Genomic DNA, 22,861 nt, shown 5'->3' on the forward strand with positions numbered 1-22,861 from the left:
CCCTGCCACAGGGGAATGTTCATAGCATGACAGTCAAACTGATGTTTTTAATTCTGAGAGCTGGAATGTATCGGAATGTAATGTGAACTATTTGTAAGTTAAGTACTCTAATCACAGAGCCACACATCCATAACTTTAAAAACAAGGATGATGTTGTTTTGCAGTCATCGGTGACTGGTATGAGACAATCCACAGACTTGAGGAGCCTGACAAATTGCAGGTTGACTGAAGTTGAATCTATTATTTCAACCAATGTGAGCTCAGTGTCTGTGACCTCTCACCCAGTCACCTCCACAAAGCAGAACTCATTCAAATCAAATACCTTGAACAAGTTTGTTCAACCAGAATAAAACAAGGATGAAATGTGCTTCGGATGGGAACATTATTTCATTTTAATGGTGCAACTTCCAAATGTGCTTATTCTAAGGCCTACTCAGCCATAACGTAACAATTGTGTTTAGCTAACAGACGGCGTTCAGGCACACACGAGAATTGCACAATTTGCTACAATTCAAAAGCACTACCAATCATTTATATAGCCCGCATTCCCAATATATCATTTAATAGACCCTCCCCCATCTGGCGAGTTTCCCATTCATTGGCATCTAGAGGTCACGCGTAATCAGGGGGTCCATTCACCAACAGTTAGCCGATTTAAATAGCCGATTTAAATTCGGTGGTCATCATCGTTGAATAGCTAAACACAATTTCTGCATTTATACATCATCCATCGCACAAGCTTAAGGGGGCTGGCTGTCTTATGCCCAAAGCCTTGTGGGCCAATAAACACGGAACTGAGTTTGGAATGCAATGCGGTGACTCGAGGGGTCAAATAACAGCAAATCAAACGATCATTTACAGACGCAATTGAATTCCTGTCGCTCCTGCAATAACAAACAAAAATAATGGTACACTCCAAATCCAATACGCTGCTTTGCCGCACATGCGCTGGTTTATACGATTCGGATTATACCACCGTTTTTCAACGTGGTGGGTGGACTTGGCTGTTGGCTCGGTGTGTGTTTGTGTGTGCCGTGTACCTGCTGTTGCCACTCCTTGGCCTCCATCTCCTTGTTCTGCTTGGCCTGTTCGAGCAATGAGATCTGCTGCGTGTACTGAGCCAATTCTATTGCCTGCAAACGAAAGGGAAAAGGTCCATCGGTCCATCAAGGCTGCAGAGGGGGCAAGAGGCTGTTTGAAAGCACGCAACACTCACGCACGCACTCATTACTTACTGTGAGGCCGTTCGATTTCAACCAGTGCCCACTCTCAAATCCGCACACCCGCTTCACAGATGAACACACACAGACAACGCTCAATCTTCCGCTGACGGATTATTATCAGAGTTGTAGATTAGCCGTGGTTGCTTAAAAAGGAATCTCTCTCCATGTGCCACATCATTTCTCAATGACGCCGGCGATCGCGGCCTTCCATTTAGCTCTGTTCATTAAATTTACTCAACAACTACTTCGCATTCGATACTCCCAGTTGCATTGAATTGTTCAAATTACTTGGGTCCTTAATTTACTTGCACCTCAACATTTCCCAGTCTAAACATTGTATTTAGTCTACAAACAGAATCGAAATATAAATATGGTGTTCCATATTGTGAGCTTTTATCTTGTTTTGTTATCTCTGTTTTAACTGCTTCTAGCAATTAAACAATTTAATTGGCTTATTTACCAAATAACTGATTTCCAATCTAAATTAATCTCTGATGGCAGCGAGGGATAACTTAAAAATAATAAATTAAACAACACGACCTGTAGACACACACACAACAACACACGTCCAAGCTTCTACAAAAAAACTATCACGTTAAAAAAGCGATGTCCTGCTCAAATGAGCGTTGAGACGTGCTCATACCACATTCCTATGACAAGGGTCAAGTATGTCCATACGACAACCATTGCTGAATTCTCAACAAAGCGGTACTCATTTTCTTGACCAAGGAGAGATGATGGGTTGAGTTAACCCCAACCAGGAATTGAACTCGGAACCTTCCAATTGCGAGCCGCTCGCCGAGATGTCCGTTATTTATTCATACCACTAAACGGATTAATCGAATCAAGAAATATGCATTTATTGGTTCAGGAATCCTTAAGTAATTGAAGTGCACAGAGGCGTGTCTACAGGATTGTGACCTCTTTATGGAGGGCACTTCGGAGGGCGAAGGCACGAGGTCAATACTCCAAGAGGTCATGGGCCCTTCAGCCCTCCACAATGACAAACCGCAGAGTGATGCGCTTTTCGCGATAATGTCTTGCCTATGCCATGGATCTTAGAACCTGAAACAACTAAGTAGCGGTTTGGGACCGAGGCACCCAAACACGATGCAAACGCTCATCACTAGCCAGGCTCCGTGAAAATTAACGGAGCTGCCCCGAGTAAAGATTTTGCAATCGGTCAAATCCACAGTCGCTCGAAATCAATCAAACAAATCTCTCAATGCAATCAGGCGACGAACCAGGCAGTCGACAAAAATCGATGAATAAGTTAATTAATTCCACGGAAGAGCGTCGTTTCTGCCGCGCCCGTGATGTTCTCTAACAAGCGTTCCGGTGGTGGGCTAAGCGGAGCAGTGTTGCTAAACAGCACCAGCACAGTCACTGCGTGGGTGTCGTGGGATCACAGATAACCCCAACATCTTTACAAGCGGCCAAGGGACACCAGCACAATTTGAAAAAAAAATGATATTTACGAGCCTTTTTTTTCTGCTTTCAACAATGCGACAGAAATCCTGACTATTTGTGCATGCCTTTGAAACGTAGCACAAAAAGAGCAGACTCGGTACCGAGTCAGTAGCCAGTAGTTGAGTCAAATCAATTAAATGATAGTTCAGTAGAATTTCTCTTATCTGTAATAGAGTGGGAGGCAAACTTCCCATACTCCTATCTGTAATGGAACGAACAACCACCGTCAACTCAGAATGTATATTGGATGTCACTTTTTTAGACCTTGGATGTTTGACTTTCTTGGCCCAATACAGAGATAAGATGTTACACTTTTATATTTGAATGATTAAAGTTGTATTAACTTTCATTGTGAAATATGTGAAATATGATTGATTAAAATATCAAAATCTCTTTTTAAAATTATATATTTTTTATCTACACATTTTACAGTTTGATCATTTAAGCAAAAGCGACATCGTGTGACGGTAACTTTGGCGGGAAAAGCGCACGCGTGAAATCATGGCAGTTATGTCACTTCCTGTGAAGTCACGTAACATTTCGTGATCAATCCAAAACTACGATTTTTGTTTTTCAAACAATGAAATTTTTCTGATTCATCCGAATATCGGGAACACATCCCTCCTGGGAACAATCCACGTCAGACACCCCCCCCCCCCCCCAAACTCCCAAAGTGCCTCTGGGCCCCTGCCTAGTCGACCTCTTGAACGCGTCTCACCAGCTGCTCCTGAGACATCCTCTGGTTGTGAGTCTCGTGCTCCAGCCTGGCCCTGGCCTCCTCGGCCGCCCTCTTCTGGTCCTCCAGCTTCTTCGCCTCCTGCAGGGCCTTGCGTCGCTCCTCCTCCAGGCGGGCGGCACGCTGCATCTGTTCGTCCAGCTCTACGTGGGCAAAGACGGGTGGCACGGTTCACGGAGGGCCCCCTGCACTGGCAAGTTTCGTGTGGCCAGGTCTTTTCTTCGTGGACCATGCACCTCGGATTAGCACGGTGGGCTACGTACGGTGCGAAAGAAGTTCCACGTGCAGGTGGCAGCAGTCTTAATTTGCGAGAGCGACGATGAGACGTTAGTGTGCCGGTAGGGGGCGATGTTTCCTGCTGCGTGTGCGCGGGTTGGTCCTCCCCATCGAGTGATTTGCGGTGCGACTTTCGGATGGAGCGACTTTGGAACCCTGGCGCCCGCCACACGATTGCCTACTCCTGCCAATGGCGCCGTGAAGCAGACGTTGTAGGCATTGCCACCTCGGGAGACAAAGGCGATCGCTAACAGCGCTTGCCCCAACAGTCTGCTAAGGACTACACGGGGATCTTTGTCTTTGCGCGTGCGGCATAAGTATGGAGCGCGTGTGCATGTGCTGGTAATCTCAGTCAGCCCCGTGACCTCCCACCAGCGGGCGTTCGACATTTCACGTGGCCTCAAAGTGCACGCAAGTTAATCACGTGTATAATTGGCGTTACCACCACTTAGTGGTGAATGGCGGTTGTTGTTGTGCACACAACAACAACAACAACCGCGCGTCGAGCGCTCCCCCCGTCAACGAGCGCTCCCCCGTCACCTTTCTGGGCGATGCGTGTCTGCTCCTCCACGTGCTGCAGGCGAATCATGAGTTCCCGCTTCTCCCTCTCCGACTGCTGCCGCTCCACCTCGGCATTCTCGCGCTTCTTCTTCTCGTTCTCCAGGAAAGCCCTGCAGCGCCAGGATGCGGGTCGACACATTTCCACCGCTCGTAAAATAATAATCATCATCATCATCATCCGTGCGAAGCCGTCAGGTGTGGCCAAAGCGGCCAAGTGGTCAGAGTGCGGAGCCTGTACCACCGATAATTCCTTGAGTCATCAACTCCCGCACTGATGAAGGGCGACCTTCTGATGACAAGAGGGGCTCAGCCGCAGCGACACCACATTCTATGTTGAACTTCTTTTGCGCCATGCTTCGCCAAACGTGCTAATCGGAGATGCGGGCGAATACTTATTGCTGACAGAGTATGGCATGGTTGGGTGGCTTAGGAGAGGTGACATACAGTGCGGAGCCAGTAGTCCTCACGTGACAACCACTTTTAATGGATGGTAATCGACACGCTTCAACTCAAGACAAATTGAACTCCACGCAGTGCTGGGCATGACAGAAACTTTTAATCAATTATTCATTTAATCAACTGGGTTTGAATCCAGGTTTCCACTGCCCCGTTATTAATTCAGGTTTTTAAGTGTAGTGAAATAATGGTCACCGTTAACAGCACGAAAACACACACGTTAAAATGTGTGTGCACAATTTAGCCGAACTTCTAACCCTGAGACGTAAGAATAACGGCTCGATTGTCATGTGACAATCGCTGATCTCTCTCTATGCACACTCTGCAAGCATTCATACCAAGTGAAAAAATAAATCACACCCGGTTTTTTTCCCTTCGCAGTCGTTAGTGCGACTCGTCTGAGGACCTTTGACTCTCCACACCTGAGAGCCCAGTTTAAATCTGGAGCTGCTGCAAGCTCCCCACACACCCAAGGATTCTCAGCCGTGCCGGCTCAGCGCTTTGACCCCGTCGCCACCCACCACAGTCACCCTCCATAATCTCACTTTTTAAATTATCAAACCGCATCGCCGTCGTACTACAGCGGTCAACGCTTGAGGCTAGAGAGATGAGCCTTGCGGGAAAGTGGTACGGCGGAGCAAGACTGGAGATATAGAGCAGTGAGAATATCGTCTTGAGTAAGGTTTCCATGCAGCTTTGAATGTCAATGTGTTGACGGCACGACCGTGCTACGAACCCGCATTTGATTGGCTTGGGCTGCTCCTCATCTCTGAGCCACATGGCAACCTCAGACTATGAACCTGTCTCCTCGTTTTCGAACAGCTCCTGGCTTCCTTAAAAGCAGTACCCATTTTAATCATCCTCGATGAATGATGGCCTGATCTGACCCTCGGCTGGCATTTGAACTCGCACTCACCGCCTTCTGATCGTGAGTCTGGAACTCTCGCACTAAACCAGCAGGCAAAGAGTTGTAATCGAATTAGAGTCTTTAAAAAAATATGCCTGGCCATCTGTCTCGTCTGAACACGTAGCAGTTTATAATTCAATTGCACTTTCATTTACCCGGCTGGGAGGCTATTAAAGCCCATTGCCCCTCAAAAAGGGAAGCCTCAGTATTGAACGCGGCTATTAATGTGCTGTTGTTTCGCGAGCGATTGTTTTCAAAGATGGAATATGGACTTAGAGGCAAATAACGGCCCCGTGTTACATTTGATGTTACACGACACAACCTTTGTGGGATGGGTTTTTGGCCGTTGTGCTGCTCTACAGCTGTCTACCGATGCCTTTCCAGGTCGGTACCACGCGTGCACGCTGCTCGCCACGAGAGATCCGACGCTTCGCTCCACGTGCTCCTTTGGAAAGCGAAATGAGCCGCTGACTTTATCCCTCGATTACATCGGATTGACGGCCGCTGTTGAGGCTGCCGATTGGCTCGACTCTCCGACGTTGTTATTTGGTTGTTGCTGTTGTCGTTGTTTGTGTAAAAACAACGACGTGCTGGAAGCTTCTTCGAGAAGCTCTCGGCACTGTGCTGCGAAACGTCGGACATCGTGCCGAACAACACGTGGCAACGTTCGGAAGGCACGACGGAGAGAGACGTTACGAGATGTAGGCTTATCGGTTTCAAGGACAATGCGTAGAAAATTATCAGAGCATGTTTGTCTGCATGTTTTTTTTGCCACAAGTATGTGTGGTTAAATGCAGACTCGATGCGTTGAAAAAAGGTTTCTATTCGGCGTTTGAACACCTTCTGTATTATTGCCAGAAAGGTTAAATCCTCTTCTTATATTCTTTCATTGTTGTGATTCTGGCAAAAAAAGGACCCATAGATGCACCTTTCCAAATCTGCCAAGTACGCTAGCTGACATGATGCCTTATCACCCCAATTAAAAGTTACACTTAACCTTCAGTGTAAAAAAAAACCAGATCGTTAATAATTAAAGTAACAACGTATTTAAATAGGCCAAGGTTAAAAAAACAGGCAGCAGGTTATGGCTAAAAGTAAAGTTGATGTATTGCTTGCTAGAGACATTAGTTCTGCAGACAGGGGGCACGCTGATCGCATGGACGTGGTCACAACCTCTCGGTGTCATTCCAAAGTTCACGTCCTGTTGTGCGTTCATGCTCCTAACGAGCGGTGGGCTTCGCCCGCTTTCCATCGGCTTCGATGTCACACTCTTACAACGGGGGCCTGAAAAACTGGAGTCTTAAAAGTGTGATGACGCCGGAATTTTTGGATTGGGCAACCCAGAAATCACCGAGTAAAAAAGTTATAACCCCTTGGTTCAAAAAACAAACAGCAAAGTTCAATATATTTGTCCCCAAACATTTAAAGGCCTTCAGTCCTCTACAATCTTATAGTTTAGTTCCTCCTCCAATAATCGTGTGCCCTACATTGTCTTAATTTGACAAAATTATTCCCAACTCTCAACTAAAAAATCAGGAGAATCTAGAAACGGTTTAAACCGGAAAAGCTCAAGACGGTGAAATTGTATTGCCAAGGTTTTTGTGATCTAGGTATAAAGTCAGATTTTTAATCGTCATCATGATGATCATCAAATACCGTGAGTCCACGATTACTCCTAATTATAGAAAAAGAGCCCTTGCTGTGCTATGAAAATTACTGAAGCAGCGCTTGACTAACAGACCGACTCGCTGACAAATGAAGTTTCTTATCATGAATTCTGAAGGGCAGCCGGTCCTATGGAGGGGGTGAACCTTCGCCAATGGAACCTTTCCCCTCTTTCGTCAACCCTGCTCCCCCCCCCTCCTCCCCCCTCCATCATCCACCACATTCTCTGGATTATGATGCACTCCTCCCCCCCCTCCTCCTGTGTTTCAAAGCAAAACTTGGGGATGCACTTCATAATCCGGTAGGCGCGCGGGTGCGCGGACACGCGCGTGTGTCCGTGCGCGCGAGCGACCAGATTTGCACAACTTTATTGACGCCGGCGGTATACCCGACCTCTTCACCGAGTGGCCTTACAAAATTCCGTGGAGGAAACACGGCGGACCGAGTTTCTATTGCGCGGGGCGCACGAACCTCTCCTGCAGCTTGACATGCTTCTCCTCCTTGGCCTGCGCCCTCATCTGCTGCACCTCGATGGAGTCGGGCTGCCGCCGCCGCATGTACAGCTCGTGGTTGCCCATGCACAGCGCCAGGATGCGCTTGTTGGTCTGCAGCCGCGGCGAGTAGAACACAAAGTCCTGCGCGGAGTGATGGGGGGGGAGGGGGGGGGCCACGGTCAGTACACCACGAGAATCACCGACGCTGTGCGCCAAGGCCGTAGCCGTGGAGTCAACATTGTGGGGGACCAAATCTTCCAGGGGGTCTGGGGGTCCCCCCCCCCCAGAAAAAAATATATCTAAATTTGAAAACTCATGTCCTGCCATTTCCTGCCTAAAATATTGAAAAATTCACTAACACATAGAATGTACTTTTTATATATATTTTTTTACAATAATGTCTAAAAGTGTATTGTTTGACATTTTTTTTCTGTTTTACCTTTTCTTGTTTCATTGTATGTAATGGCAGAGATTAGGGATTTATAAAGTACAACCATAACCACAATCATATAAACAGAAATCTATTTTATAGCAATATATTGAGGGGGATGTGTCCCCCCCAATATATATTATAATTACGGCCTTGCTGCGCGCACGGGCTGATGCAACCATCTTCAAAGTGCGTCCGTCCTTGGTTTGGGTCTCAATGTGCTCGCAACTGTTTCGTCAATTAGGGGTCAGTTGTGACGAGCCAATATTTAAAAACATTTATTTAAAAAACTATAAACTATTTTTATTTTTACCAGGCCGCTATGCATTTCTAAGTGATAGGCCCAGTTCATTGGGCAATCATTTGTGGCCCAGTCGCTTTGGAAAAAGAGCTATATAGCTCAGTGGGCCTTACCTGGTAAAATAAAAAATAGTTTTAGTAGATTTTACCCGAACCTTCATGGTCCGTTCTCACAGTATCTAACCATCCAGCTTTGTGTCTTCCCTTTGCTCAAACCCCTCCCCGAGTGTCACTCTAATGGCTGTCTCAATAATCTGCCCTCCTCCTTCCTACACTTGCCTCCGTTCCTCTCAATCTCCACTTGCTGATAATATCTACAATGCTACGTCGCCAAATGCTTCAGTAAAATTATATTTGCAAACCCGTGGCGACTTTTATCCGTTTAATTTGGTGCCATTTGCACGAGCTTTTAATGGGCTATTTTAAAATTTGAGCAATTGCCCAATTAAAATAAAAAAGTCTCCCTGCTCGAATGAGACGAAGGGCAGCACTCTCAAAGTGACATTGTAGGAATTACTAATTACTAATTACAACAATGGGCAAAAAAATAATAATGGTAATTGTGCCACATATTTATCCATAAAAGCCTCACTCAGTCTCAAACTTTTCAGTAGGGTCCTGAAACAAGGTGTTTGCTCAATGCCAGGATTGAGAGTTTGGTGCCATGTGGGAGGAAAACTGGGAAAGCAGAGAAAACCCACCAAAGCTCCACACGGATAGATTCAAGAATCCAGAACTCCCAAGTAACCGCTCATTCGCCTACAAACCAGACACTTGTGCTGCTTAGCTTCTGAGACCAGAAGCGAATAGGTAGATTTAGGGTGAATGGTTTTATATTGATTAGAATGAAAATGGTCTTGAAATGAAGAGAGCCTGCTGTGAGATTTTCTTCCTCAAATGAGCATCAAGGTGATGGTACTCATTGCCTGTCTACAGCCCTAAACACGGCGGTGGAAATTCCACATTCCCAAAGTGTGGATGGAGTCTCTCCACAGAACAACCGCTGTTCGACTTTCCCGAACAAGTGGTACAGGTACTCATTGTATCGACCCCAGAGGAATTATGGGCCGAGCCAACCCCCAACTAGGATTTGAACTCGCAACCTTACGATCGTAATTTGCTGCTCGCTCTATCGCCGAGTCACCTGGCTGGCTCTTCCCACTTCAGTAAATATATGACTTTACATATATAAATAAAACAATCCCCCAGTATAGCTTTAACAGACTGTTGGGGCAAGTGCTGTTAGCGAGCACTTATGAAGGCCGGCACGGCACACGAGGGGATGGGTGGTCAACACCACGCCCGGCCGTCTTTTGTGGCGATGTTTACACATCATACCAGGTACTCATTTTAGGCTGAATCAACCTAGGAGAGGCCCAGGACTGGTTCAGATAATCGATAACTGTCACCAATGTTGGCCATGAGCAGTAATCGAACTCAGGTCGCCGGGTTCATAGCGCAGTGCTCTAACCACTTTACCACCTCTCCCTGCAAATATATATACACACAGAATTGACTTAGTCATTAAATCTGTCAAGTCAACAAGCCGTGTAAGTGGCAGATCAGGAGGCTTGAGAGGGAAACTCACCGGAGCCTTCTTGTCGATGGGTCTGATGCAGAACTTCTTATCCGTGAAGGAGATGTTTCGGATCTCGCTCCACGGAAAGCCGATCTTGGGAGTCAGCCTGTGTGTAAGATCGGATAAAGCTGAGGCTTACCAGTAATAAGGAGCAATCACCCTCTGCAGTCGGAAGACCTTGCTCAAATAACAACGTGTCACTCTGCAACATACACCGCTTGCTGGAAATGTGAACGTTATTAGAAATGTGAACTTCATAGGGAGGCAACATATCAAAAGTTTTATATTTGCGCAGAAATAACAATAAGCTTCTTGAAACAACGCTATGAAAAAAAGTCACGTGGGTCCCAGCACACAACGTGCGTCTTGAGTTTGAAGAAAATTAGCTCCAAGGAATCCGCGCAGCTGGCACAGGATGGGCAGAGGTGGAGAGGATCTCAGTCGGGCCCCGGTGTCTCGAAACAAAGCCGGACGGGAACTAAAGAAGACGCACACAAATATATCTACTAATTTTTACCAGGTAAGGCCCACTGAGCTATGTAGTTCGTTTTCAGAAGCGACCTGGCCACAAATGAGAGGTCAACGAGGTGGCTTATCACGTGGGAATCTATAGCAGCCAAATACTCTGAGTGCGTGATGTTGATACCAAAAGTGGAGGGAAAAACTGGAGGACCCGGCGAAAAAATCCACGTGACCACAGGGAGAACACGCACACCCCAAATATACAGGCGTCAGGGTTAGGATCGATCCTACCAGGCGAGGTAGTTAACATCTGACTACTGTGGCACCCCGATATATAGTCCAGGGTTGTCCGTAAAAAGGTATCGTCCAATATTGAACAAACTACAATTCGACAGCGAGTTTGAACTGAGCAACTTCAAACTTCGGCAAACATTTCCCTTGTACACGCGAAACGTTTGTGTTAACCGCAAACAACGTCAGCGATCTTCAACAGCGTGCAGCAGAAGCACTGGAAGCAACTGCTGGGCGTTGGGGAAGCAGCCGCAGTCGCAGTTGCTGACGAACGCGAGGGACCCTCTTCCGGTCTCGAAGCGCGTCGCCAACGCGCCGGCGGACACGCCGGAGGGGTTAGAGCAGGGGTCGGCAACCTATGGCTCGCGAGCCAGATGTGGCTCTTTTGATGACTGCATCTGGCTCGCAAATAAATCTTAGCTGACATTTCTTTAGTTGTATTCAGTGTTTAAAAAAATATTATATGGCTCTCACGGAAATTTATTTTAAAATATGTGGCTTTCATGGCTCTCTCAGCCAAAAAGGTTCCCGACCCCTGGGTTAGAGGAATGAACCTCGCGCGATAAATCCTTCGCGCTGCCCAGTGGCACTGGCACGGCACGGTTGGTGGAGGGCCCTGGTACGGGGAATTAAATGCCCTCCCGCACCACCAAACCGGGGGCCACTCCCACCTCCTCCATCCCCGTCCCACTATTTGTATCCCTTCCACGTGGGGGCACCTCCAGACAGTGCACTCCGGTGCAGTTGCACCGCCTTCGCACCCGATAGCCGCACCGCTGACCAGGTGCGTGCGCACTGCACTTCCATCGTCCTAGCTCAAACTACTGTCTGGTTGCAAATTATTTAATAATTCGGTGTGCCAATAAACATAGAACATGTTAAATACAAAATATATGCCTATTCATGTTGCGCACACTATATCCCAACAGGTCACGCTGAATACCGAGCAGCCCATGGTGAATACTGCACGCGCGCACCGATGATTGTCATTTTCACGCGCCCCTAATTAGCGCTCTCTCTCCGCTCGTGAATTTTTACGACAATCAACCTGCACACACCGACAAGCGTGCCAGCTCAGCGCAAAGCCCGGACCGGATGCCTTGTGAATGGACGGAACGGAGCCGCGGGGGCAGTCGTGTGTGGAGAGATCACACCGAGGGTATTATCTCTGGGTGCACTCCAGAGGGTCGTTTCGACCAATGCTTCACTGCTCTGGTGTCGTGCGGGTTGTGGCGAAGGGGGCGGTGACGGGTCTGGTGAGCGGGGCGTGCCAGAACCCATTTCACATGGTCACTCTCGTCACTGTTTTAGCCATGGCTGGGGATCGAACTTGAGACAGCTGACAGCGCGGTGCACTAACCACTTGCTCTGTCATTGCCTCTCATATCGCTGGCAGCTGATTGCAGCTGTGAATACCACCGGGGCGTTCATTGCTCGCCGGACATTGTCTGGCACGGCGGTAGACTGGAGTGGGCACACGATTTGGTAGCCACAGTCGTAGCTACGGGTATCCTGGGTGTGGTGTGCCGGGTGTAGAAGTAGCTTTCTGCGTTCGGAGACCCGGACAGACCCAGCTGAAGAAGTGAAGCCAGGCCCCACGGATGTGGCATTCCCTTCCTCCTCAGTACACGAGGGAACCCGAGCCTGTTACGTTTTTTAAACCGCGTCGTAAATCCATAACACAGGGGTTTTTACTCGGTTTCAATCGCGTAAGTATAAATGTGTCGTTATCTTAAATCTCACCTGTTTTCACAACAGGCTTTTTTTCCGTAACCTTAAGTTTCATGTCAAGCACTTTGAAGGCCTTTGCACGAATTACGCTGCAGAAAACCGACTTTATAATTGTTATAACACGATCATTAATTAATCGGCCCGGCACGCGGGAGTTCCCCGTAACGGCTGCGGTGGATCGCCAACGGGCCGAACAAAACTGTCCACTTTAGCAAGCGGGAGGAACGCGGGGGTCTCACTTGTCGTTCTTCTCGTAGATGTTGAGGCCGAGCGCGTCCACGCCCAGCTGAAGGTCGGTCCCCTTCTTGTTCTTGATGTCAAAGTAGTTGACCCCGTACATCTCCAGGTCCTGAGCAATCTTCATGTACTCCATGATGGCGTCCTCCCTGCAAGACACCGTGAGGACGACCCAGTGTTTCGCTACGCCATCACGGGATGCACCGGAGGCGCGGCGCTTGCCACGCTCTCGCGTGCCGTGCCAGCCTCATATCGGGCGCTTGTACAGCGTGGCCCGAAAGTCAGGACACATAGGGTTATTGTGCAGGAGTTCTTATGTTTATTGTAACAAATCAAACAGGGTTTTTCATTTATTTTAACAAATGTTTAAACTGACTTTCCATTAACATTCACGCAAACATGAATTAACTTTCTGCAATGAAGTTAGGATTTTAAAAAAAACTAATTTAACTCGTTCGTCTAGAGTTATTTTCTTTCCATTTTCAAATGTGATTTTGAAACGAAAAATAAATTTAGATATTAATTATATTAGACATGTTTTTTTGCTTAAATTAACAATTTAAATGTTTTAGTGCCTGTGTTAACTTACATTACTTAAACGTATGTGTCCTGACCTTTGGTCTAAATATATACAAGGAATATTTGTTTGTGTGATTATATCCTCTGTCTCACTCCTCAAATACAAGCGCGAGTGAAAAACACAACAATAACACACAAACATCATCAGGTCGTCATCATCAACTATGATGGCGTTGCTATACGGCTTTACCCAATTGGGTCATTTGCGTGCTCCATTTTCGAACTTGATAAAGTCAGAAAGTGACGCTGGGAACACATGGCTTGATCTTGTTTTTTTTCTTTCAAATAACGTCACGGGATGGTCCCCAACGTGTCCGCTGTGAAGCAGACAGCGCGTGGTGTTTGCCGGTTAATGCACCCGCAGCATTAACCAGGGCCGCCGCTGAGCTTCAACCACAAACCTCTGCAACAGACCGGTCGTGTGATCGCCCACTTAGCGAGTAACTTGCACGGCGGAGGAAACCGGAATCAAGTGGAGTGAGACTCGAGCAGGCGAAGAGCCGGCGCTTACAATGCTATTGGCGCTGCCATCTCCGCGGCGCTATTTATGACCTGACCAGGTTAAGGCCCACTGAGCTAGGTGGCTCTTCCTCAGAAGTGACCTCGCCACAAATGATAGCTCGACAAAGCGGCTCATCGCAGTGGATATTTTATAGCAGCCAAACACTCTGAGCACCATCGTTAGGCCCAGCAGAGTGGGGCGTCTCAAACACAAAACGATTCCTGTGTGATCCATCAACCCCCCCCCCCACCACCACCATCAATTCCCAAGCACCGAATTGGAAGCATGCGCTACAATGCCAGGATGGTGGGGTAAGGCAGTGGGCGGCGGGGGGGGTGAAATAAGAAAATGTATTCCGTGCATTCTTCACGCTAGCCCTCTCGCTCTCTCCCCGGCTGATGAGATGTGGTAATGCCCTCATTTGAAAACCAAATAAAATACACTACAAGGGAGCGTCGACATCACCGGTGGCTTCCCGCATAATGGGGCATTTGCATGTCTGCTGGGAGAATCAGATAGGGCGTTTAATATAAAGTATCTTATTGCAAAGGGTGAGGTTTTAACAGCACAAACCCACGGCTCTCATCTCTGCGCAACGGTAATGGATTTAATTTAATCCCCGTGCAGTTATATTTGTACTTATCCATCCCCATTTTATTAAAGTGGCATTTTTTTAATGCGTATCGGTTAGAGCTTTGAAGTATTTGCCAATGATCTAACGTAATGCATTTGCTAAACGGCAAATAATGGCGATTGGATGGAAAAAAATACGTATTTGATTTGTTGAGCGGGTGATGCGGTTCTGGAAAACATGCCCACAACACAAGTGAAATGAAACCACGCTAAGATTAAAGCTTCAGCCGTTAATTGGGACGACGCTCGCAGCAAAAAAAAACTGTTCCTTTACTTTGTTATGCCTCGCATTGAAAATTAGAACACCTAGCCGCCAACTTTAGGTCATGGTCGTGAGGATCTGCGCATTTAGTTTCGGTTGATACAGAGAGGGCGATATCATAATTCACATTTCACAGCCCTATATCAATCTACTGCTGGACGAATGCCTTCCCCAGACTGTGTCAGTCAAAGGGGGGTTGTTTGATCATACTCCACCATGCCGGTCATTGAGAGTTCGTGAAATAGCGGGCCCTGAATTTGCTTGAGAAACGCACCGATGTTAGCCATGGCTGGCAATCTAACTCAGGTAGCTGTATTTCATAAGGCACAGTGCAATAACCACTTATGCCAAGGCTCCCCAACGGTTATCAAAACAGGGAGGAGCAATACAAAAGTGCAGGCAGCAGCAGCAGCATTTCTTGGCTCCAGTTCAACCCGTCTTTGGCATCAAGTGTTAACAATCCGAATAATAATAACCACCTTAATTATATTCACATGGATTATAGCAATGCATTTTGCGTTGGCACTTGTCTCGCAAATGCGCGGTTCACACGAACAAAAACAAGACAAAGTCCACCCACAAGTGTCGTCTTTAACAAACCGGTGGGGGGAAATAAATAAATACCGCTAAAACGAACACCTCTTACGGCCAAGGGTGGTTGTTGTTCACGCCAACGCACCCAGCCACCGTTGTCGCATCCCCAGTGCTTACGTGCTAATGCAGCGCCAGGCGAACATGTAAGGCCAATTCAACGTAGCGATGGTCTGGCTTTGCTGGTGAAGCAATGAACGTTGAAGACGGTCCAGGTTTTGCTCGTGTTGTTGCGGAAGCTATCTCCTCGGGGACAGCCGTGTGTGTGTGGCTGATGAGATGTGTTAAAAAATACTTTCAAAATATGGTACGTGCAGGAATCATATATGGGAAGGTGGCATTTATGTAAAAAAGATGTGAAGGATTCACGTTGTCCGATCGTTTTTTTTATTTTGTTAAGAGAATTGTCCAGAATTACTCTTAACATCACTCCTGACTGGTGACATCCGTGACTGGGAATTAAACTTGGAGTTGATGGATTCGGAGCGCATTTGGCCAACCGCTGCCCCCCCCCGCTCCCCACAAATATATACAGCACACACATATTTGACCAGACACACACACATGCAAACCAGACACACACACACACACGCAAACCAGACACACACACACACACATATATGACCAGACACACACACGCAAACCAGACACACACACACATATATGACCAGACACACATATATGACCAGACACACACACGCAAACCAGACACACACACACACGCAAACTTTAACACCTAGGGGATGAACGCACACCGGTGTCATAAATTATCTATTGAAGACCGCCTCCGCATAAAAACCAGACAAGTCATGTAATGGAACATCAACCCAAAACACAGATGGACACCGCAACGCGTTAACCATTTCACTCCAGTGCCCCCTTGACTAATGTTCTGTGCACGGTCCTAATGAAAAGTTCACTACCTTTAAAAATACCAAGGAGTGGTTGTGTTTCTATTTTATTCAGGGCCAAAGTGCTTGTGCTCAGCTTCCCGCCAAACCACACCGTCTCTCGTATATTCGTGTGTGACTGTACATCTGAGAGCGTGCGTGCATTCTGCACGTACGTGTGCACCTTCAGATGCGTTTCAGATGAGATGCACAACCTCCCTTTGTTACAAAAAAAACGATCATTGCGCGTCGTTGCGGACAATTCTCGTCACGAGATAAATGACACAAAGTGCCTTTTAACTTCGTATGGATACGTTACGATGGTTTATTTGCCAACGTGCTATTATCCTACGATGGGCGTTGCGTCGTAAGATGGAAGAAACCCATTCGGAATCTCGCAGAGCGATTGGCGGGGGAGTGGCTCAGTAGTAGCGCGTTTCGGTCACCCCGATGCACACCGCTGTGCGTGCAATAGCCATAAAGATCCTGCGACCACTCCGCATACCGTCTGCTTCACGGCGGACTCTAAAGAGCCACCGACGCCATGGCAGGAGTAGGCAATCGTGTGGCGGGCGTCAGGGTTCCAAAGTTGCTCCATCCGAAAGTCGCACCGCAAATCACTCGATGGGGGGGGACCAACGCGCTAACACGCAGCAGGAAACATCGCCCCCTACCGGCACACTAACGTCTCATCGTCGCTCTCGCAAATTGAGACTGCTGCCACCTGCACGTGGGACTTCTTTCGCACCGTACGTAGCCCACCGTGCTAATGGGAAGCGCTGTATCCTCATCTCTGTACCTTATTACCAACTTGAAAACCATACATCAGAGAACGGCCGTGAAAGGCATTTTTCACGGGACTTCGCCTAAAAAAGAAATTCCTTGGAGCGGCACCTTCATCCCTCACACAGTTGGGGTTGCAGCTCCTCCATACGGCCCCGTTAAGAGATTGCTTTTTTTTGTACAACATTGAAACCAAATTAGTTTTTTTTATATTTCAAGGTATTAAAGTGCAAAAGCAAATGCATTGATGGTTTTTATTGTGCAAGCCGTTGGTGTGACTGGCCCGGGAGCTTGCACTTGAGAGCCCAGTGTGAATTAGGAGCTGCTGAAAGCTCCCCACACACACCCGGGATTCGATTCTCAGCCGTGCCGGCTCAGCGCTCTGACCCCGTCGCCACCACCACAGTCACCCTCCATAATCTCACTTTTTAAATTATCAAACCGCATCGCCGTCGTACTACAGCGGTCAACGCTTGAAGCTAGAGAGATGAGCCTTGCGGGAAAGTGGTACGGCGGAGCAAGACTGGAGATATAGAGCAGTGAGAATATCGTCTTGAGTAAGGTTTCCATGCAGCTTTGAATGTCAACGTGTTGACGGCACGACCGTGCATTTGATTAGGTCGGGCTACTTCACTATTATTTGAGCAAATTCCCCATGGTGTATGAAAATAAAATAAAAAATATAATTTGAGCACTCACGCAATCCCACGCACGTCTGACTAAGCGGCGTCATTGGAAGGCGCGCATCCCGTTTCTGCGTTGACCACGTGACCTCACAACTGGTTTGGCGGTTGACCCGGGGTGAAGCGCGTGGCTCCCGCACATCGAAGGAGCCGAGCGAGGCGCCTCACCAACGCCGTTCCCCACGTCAGGGATTGGTACGGCAGCCGCCGCCGTGAACACGCAGGGCCGTCCCTCCGAGCCCAGGCCACGAACGAAGCCGGCGCATCTCCTGGGACGGACGATGACTACGATCTCCTTGCTCTGTCTCAGATGTCGTCTTGCTCGTTTAAATAAAAGGCTTAGAAGGACCACCTCCAACTCCCCCCCCCCCATCTTGTTGTCATGCATATTTATATTTCCAGCCACATTGCACGGTATTTTACGTTCATTCATCTGCTCATGTTTGACAGAACAAATATAATCAATTGGGATTAAACATAACAGCAATCATCGGCCCCTTACCGGCCCGCTTGCAGGCCAGGTGTGGCGTCACCTTGTGCCTTAGGGACAGCTGCCACTGGGGGTGCCCCTAGGCTAAACCACATAGCAATCATCGCCCCCGACTGGCAGACTAACGAACGAACGCTTGCAGGGCAAGGTGCCGCGTCACCTTGTGCCACACAGGGACATCTGCCACTGGGGGTGCCCAATCAAATGTGTTGAGATGAGATGTGATGCAAGTCGCCCATCGCGTGTCCGTGTAAAGCGCTTCGAGGCTCTCCATCAAGAACACGAATTATGAAAACATTAAATTTTGATTTAAAGCTTTCGGGACTGCAGGGATTCATAGTCTTGGTTCTTTCGGTAAAGTCACGTTGAAGGGAAACACCTGATGATGACTGTTTGTGTTACAGTCAAAACAGTCGTGAGAATTTTATTGTTATATATATTTTATTATTTTATTGTTTCCCTTCAACGTGGCTTTACCGAAAGAACCAAGAATTATGAAAACATTATTAACGGATACGCGCAATTCTGTGTCCGTACGTTTGGATCGTGCACGTCACCCCTCGTAGCGGCCGCTGCTGGTCACGCTCCACGGGACATTCCCGTTTCCAACGACAGCTCCTGTCCATGACGACTTGCTTTTCACGAATGCGGTTTGTGTTTGTTTTTCTCCAGCGTAATGCCCTCTTTTACCTCTCGTCTCTTCCGCGTCATCCCAAGCGTCCGTCCCCTCTATGCCGTTAAACAGAAGTCGCTTTCATGCAGAGCAAAGGGTGCGTTTGCAATAACCGGTAGGACAGAAGCACCCGGGTGTCCACTACACCACCAGGCACAGACAGCAATCCAACCCTGTGTACCAGGCGTTACGCGGAAGACCACGATTCACACACGTCCCCTCCTCCTCCCCGTGCAGCCGTAGAGACACTTGGGCAAATGCCGCCAATAACAGCTTCCGAGCTTAGAGCCCATTGTCACAATTCGCCGATGGATGGGTGGATGAATGTAATGTGGCTATGAGAGCCGCTCGACCATACTTCACCACGCTGGGTAGCGTGGATTGTTTGAGGGCAGGTGTCGAGGATCAGTCCAGATGTCACTCACCGCTGGATTTTAGCTTGTGGCCGGGAATCGAACTCAGGGTCACCGGGGTTCATGGTGCATCGAAGTGTCGTCAAACAACCGTCATGGTCTACATGGCATGGCCCTACACGGTATGGACGAGGCCTTCATCCAGCAGTAGACTGACAAAGAACTGTAATTACAATGTGGTAAATAAGCACCGAATTGACGTTTTGTTAACGTGACACATTTTTTACTGATTGGCCGTGTCGGGTGGTGGAGGGTTGCGACACATTTATAAATAACGCGATCTAACCCAAAAACCTTTATTATGAAGCATCGATTAAGACCAGCTCAGCAAATGGATATATTGTGCGGCCATCACCATGCCCGGCCACCTTCGTCTCCCCAGTGCTAGCGTTTATAAAGCGCGCCAAGTACTTATTGGAGAGGCCGAATCCGCATAGGGGAGGCCAAGGCGAGGCCTCAGATGTTCGCCACCGGTGTTGACGGTGAGCGGGAATTCAATTTGGAGCTGGGGCGCAAACCCCGAAGCCGCAGCTTTCCACCACGGTCCCCGACGTGCGCGCAGCGGAACGATTCTCTTACCGCAACATCCCATTGTGCTCCGAATGCCACGCTTGTATCCTCTCCTCCCACTGGGCATTTGATAGCTTGTGCTGCTCCAATACACTGCACATTTAAAGAGTAGGGGGAAGGAGAAAGAAAAAGGTTTAGTTTATTAAAACCTCCCTGCGCACACGCACGCACGCACGCACACTCGCGCACACACCCAAGCGAGCACATTGCATTGCACGCTTTTAGACATTGGAACCCGCGTGCCAGTGAGTGGGATCGACATTGCAGGATGTTAGCGCTAACAAGGTAACATTCCAAGACGGTGCCACGCTGCCGTTTTGGAGCAACGAAGAGGGGCCAATTCACGCTGCAACGATCGCAAGCGGCTTCTTGCGCTGCGCACAGCGCTTGTTCAACGTTCGGGACCCATCGTTTAATGCTGTCCATTAATTCTTGGAACGGCGTGCCGCCGTCCCGCGCTTCTACGGGCGTTCAATCCGGGCGTGACGATGCCGCTCGACTGTCCTGGCTGCTTACCATGGTCACCGCTTGGGGACATTGTGCGAGGTGACGCAAAAATGGGTGCCCCCCTGGCCTTTGAAAACGGAGGCGCGAACGGAAAATGTCGCGCAAAAAAATGAAATGGCACCGGTCGCTCAATAGTGGGATGTTTGTCACACGCAAAAAAGAGACCAAGTGCCCCCCCCCCCCGCCTCCCCCCACGTAGCCCCCACACAAGCTGTAGGGGCAGTGAGTGCTGTCAGCGAGCACCCCTACGAAGGTTGGCACAGCACATAGCAAGTGTGCTCATGCCCGGCCACCTTCATCTGCTCAGTTTGGGGGGCGGTTTCTTTTCCCCACACCAAACCAGGTACTCATTTTTTAGGGTCGAGTCAACCTGAAGCTCGCCCGGGACTGGTTGAGACGTTCACCGTAGAGGTTGGCCCGTTGGGCGGGCATGGAATTCGGATCGGCGCGTTTGTAGCGCCCGGTAAAGCGGTTAGCCAAAACACATGCACGCCCGCCGTAAATGATTATATACATTCTCCGTAAACGAAACGTACACAAGCGGGTCAGCGGTAATGCGACAGAGCATCTGACGTGAACGGGAAGAGACGCGACATAAATCGGTTCAATCCTCCTGAAAGAAAACCCTCCACGCAAATCTAACACCTGCGGCAATTTCGACAAGCGACGTGGGATTTCGGCAGGAATCTGGATGGCACGACAGGTCAAATGTGCTCACCCGTCTGCCGCCTATTTGTGTGACACTTTCCAGATGTCCGATTTGAAAGTAAAATTTGGCTTCTTGTGGCAAAGATATTTCCTGCTTGCTCAATCCCCGGCATGGAAAGTTAACGGGTAAAGGCGCATCCCCTGCAATTGGTGGCTCGCGCAACTGCCAGCGGAAGGTGCCTCCCACTTGCAGGCAGGGCTAGACGACCCGTCTAGAGGGTATTTTGGCCTACTCTTTCACGCTAGTCAGAAGCCACGGAAGAGGTGGGAGTACCCGCATTCTATCCCGCCACACGCGACCTGCCGATAGACTAACTGCGTGCATACCCATGTAAACTCGCATCGTTGTTTTAAACTGCCCCGCCGGGAGTTAGAATCTAACCGGCGGCCTCTGGATTGCAAGTCCAGTGATCTGACCACGAGACCGCCCTGGGGCAGCATCGGTGACGGAAGTCTCCGAGCAGCATTGCAATCCCCATTGCGCTCGATTGCTAAGCCCCTGTAGTGTCGAGACAGAAGATGATTTTAATTAGGTTTTTTTCGTAACACATATATACATTTTTCTATGCCAAACATAATTTCGCATTTTAATCATTGTAATGCATACGCGGTAGCTTTTCAGAGCATCGCCAAACCAAACGGACGTCTTAATTGAGGGCACAGTGTTCAATTAAATACAAGAACACAAACGTGCAAAGCAGCAATTGTCAATCTTTCCAAGGTTACATTACAGCATGACATCAATTCTGCATGAAGAACATGTCGTGTAAGCCAACCAAATTGCTGCACGCATGCTGAATGCGGGTGTCTACATGGCAGGTGTTGCGATTCAATTCCACAATGGGATGCACGCGCAAGTAACACAATTCTCACTCACAGCGAAGACACGAGTGCGTGCAATTATACACGCCAACTATGCCGTTGAAGTTGCGGGCACTCCTTTTAGTAGCCGCTAAAGCACTTCTGTGATACACTCGGCGGTTAAAACAAATTATTGGGTCGCTTTTGTGAAAGCCAAATTTAAAATAAAAGAAACGATCATTTAACAAACAAAATCTGAAATTGAATACTTCACCTACACGCACCACGTATAAGTGTTGCGTGTAGGTGAAGTAGTAAACGATATTTATTTTTTCACTTACAGAGCCCCACTTCATTCGTCTTGTAAATCGGTCAGTGCGGTGCCGTGTTAGAAGCGCGGGCTTGCTACTACTGCAAGCCTCGGCGTTCATCGCTGCGAGGTTTAAAGAGAACAGGGGAACGCGCCCAGAAACGGGCCCAGAGCGCCAGCACCCACGCTCCAAGCCAGAGTTCACATTTTATGCAACGGCCTTTTAAGAGCAGCGCCAACGGCTGAGCGTTGCACTCGATTTGCTCGTTTTACGACGGTAGCAAAAACAAATGGGCTACCCGCGTGGCGCGCCCGCGTTGAACCGACAGTCGCCCACGCCGTCTCACCCCACAAATTCACGGCGGCCACGTGGCCCGGTTTTGCCTGCGAGAGCGGCAAGTGGTCGTATGACGGAACCTTTAATTTGAAATCCCAGCCACCCCACCGACCCGCCCCCGCCCTGCCCACCCACTCTGGGTTGTAACCGCGAAGGCGACAGAGAGCGTAATTACTTCGCACATAAACCGGGTTATGTCTCGGAAATGCGTGCCTTCCTGTGGACGACAACGCCAGTCTAATTGAACGGCATAGTCCCTTGGCAATTATCACAAGGATACGCCATCAACGTAGTCTGTCGTGTCAGCACAT

The 22,861-nt window shown here is 48.5% G+C and overlaps 1 protein-coding gene across 1 annotated transcript in view; it reads right to left on the reverse strand.

Annotated features, from left to right (window-relative positions):
* The window catches only part of LOC116953048 (radixin-like), a 64,597-nt gene that overhangs the window by 4,520 nt on the left and 37,216 nt on the right, over positions 1-22,861 (reverse strand). Inside the window, exons 5-11 of the mRNA XM_032972895.1 lie at positions 19,897-19,980; positions 12,821-12,967; positions 10,107-10,203; positions 7,766-7,929; positions 4,246-4,376; positions 3,412-3,572; positions 1,041-1,133 (exon numbers count right to left, since the gene is read on the reverse strand). Of these exons, the coding sequence (XP_032828786.1) occupies positions 1,041-1,133; positions 3,412-3,572; positions 4,246-4,376; positions 7,766-7,929; positions 10,107-10,203; positions 12,821-12,967; positions 19,897-19,980 (877 nt within the window). The remainder of the gene's footprint in view (positions 1-1,040; positions 1,134-3,411; positions 3,573-4,245; positions 4,377-7,765; positions 7,930-10,106; positions 10,204-12,820; positions 12,968-19,896; positions 19,981-22,861) is intronic.

This window comes from Petromyzon marinus, chromosome 49 (assembly GCF_048934315.1).
Source record: "Petromyzon marinus isolate PM22_M1 ecotype Great Lakes invasive population chromosome 49, UKy_Petmar_22M1.pri1.0, whole genome shotgun sequence".
NCBI lineage: Eukaryota > Metazoa > Chordata > Hyperoartia > Petromyzontiformes > Petromyzontidae > Petromyzon > Petromyzon marinus.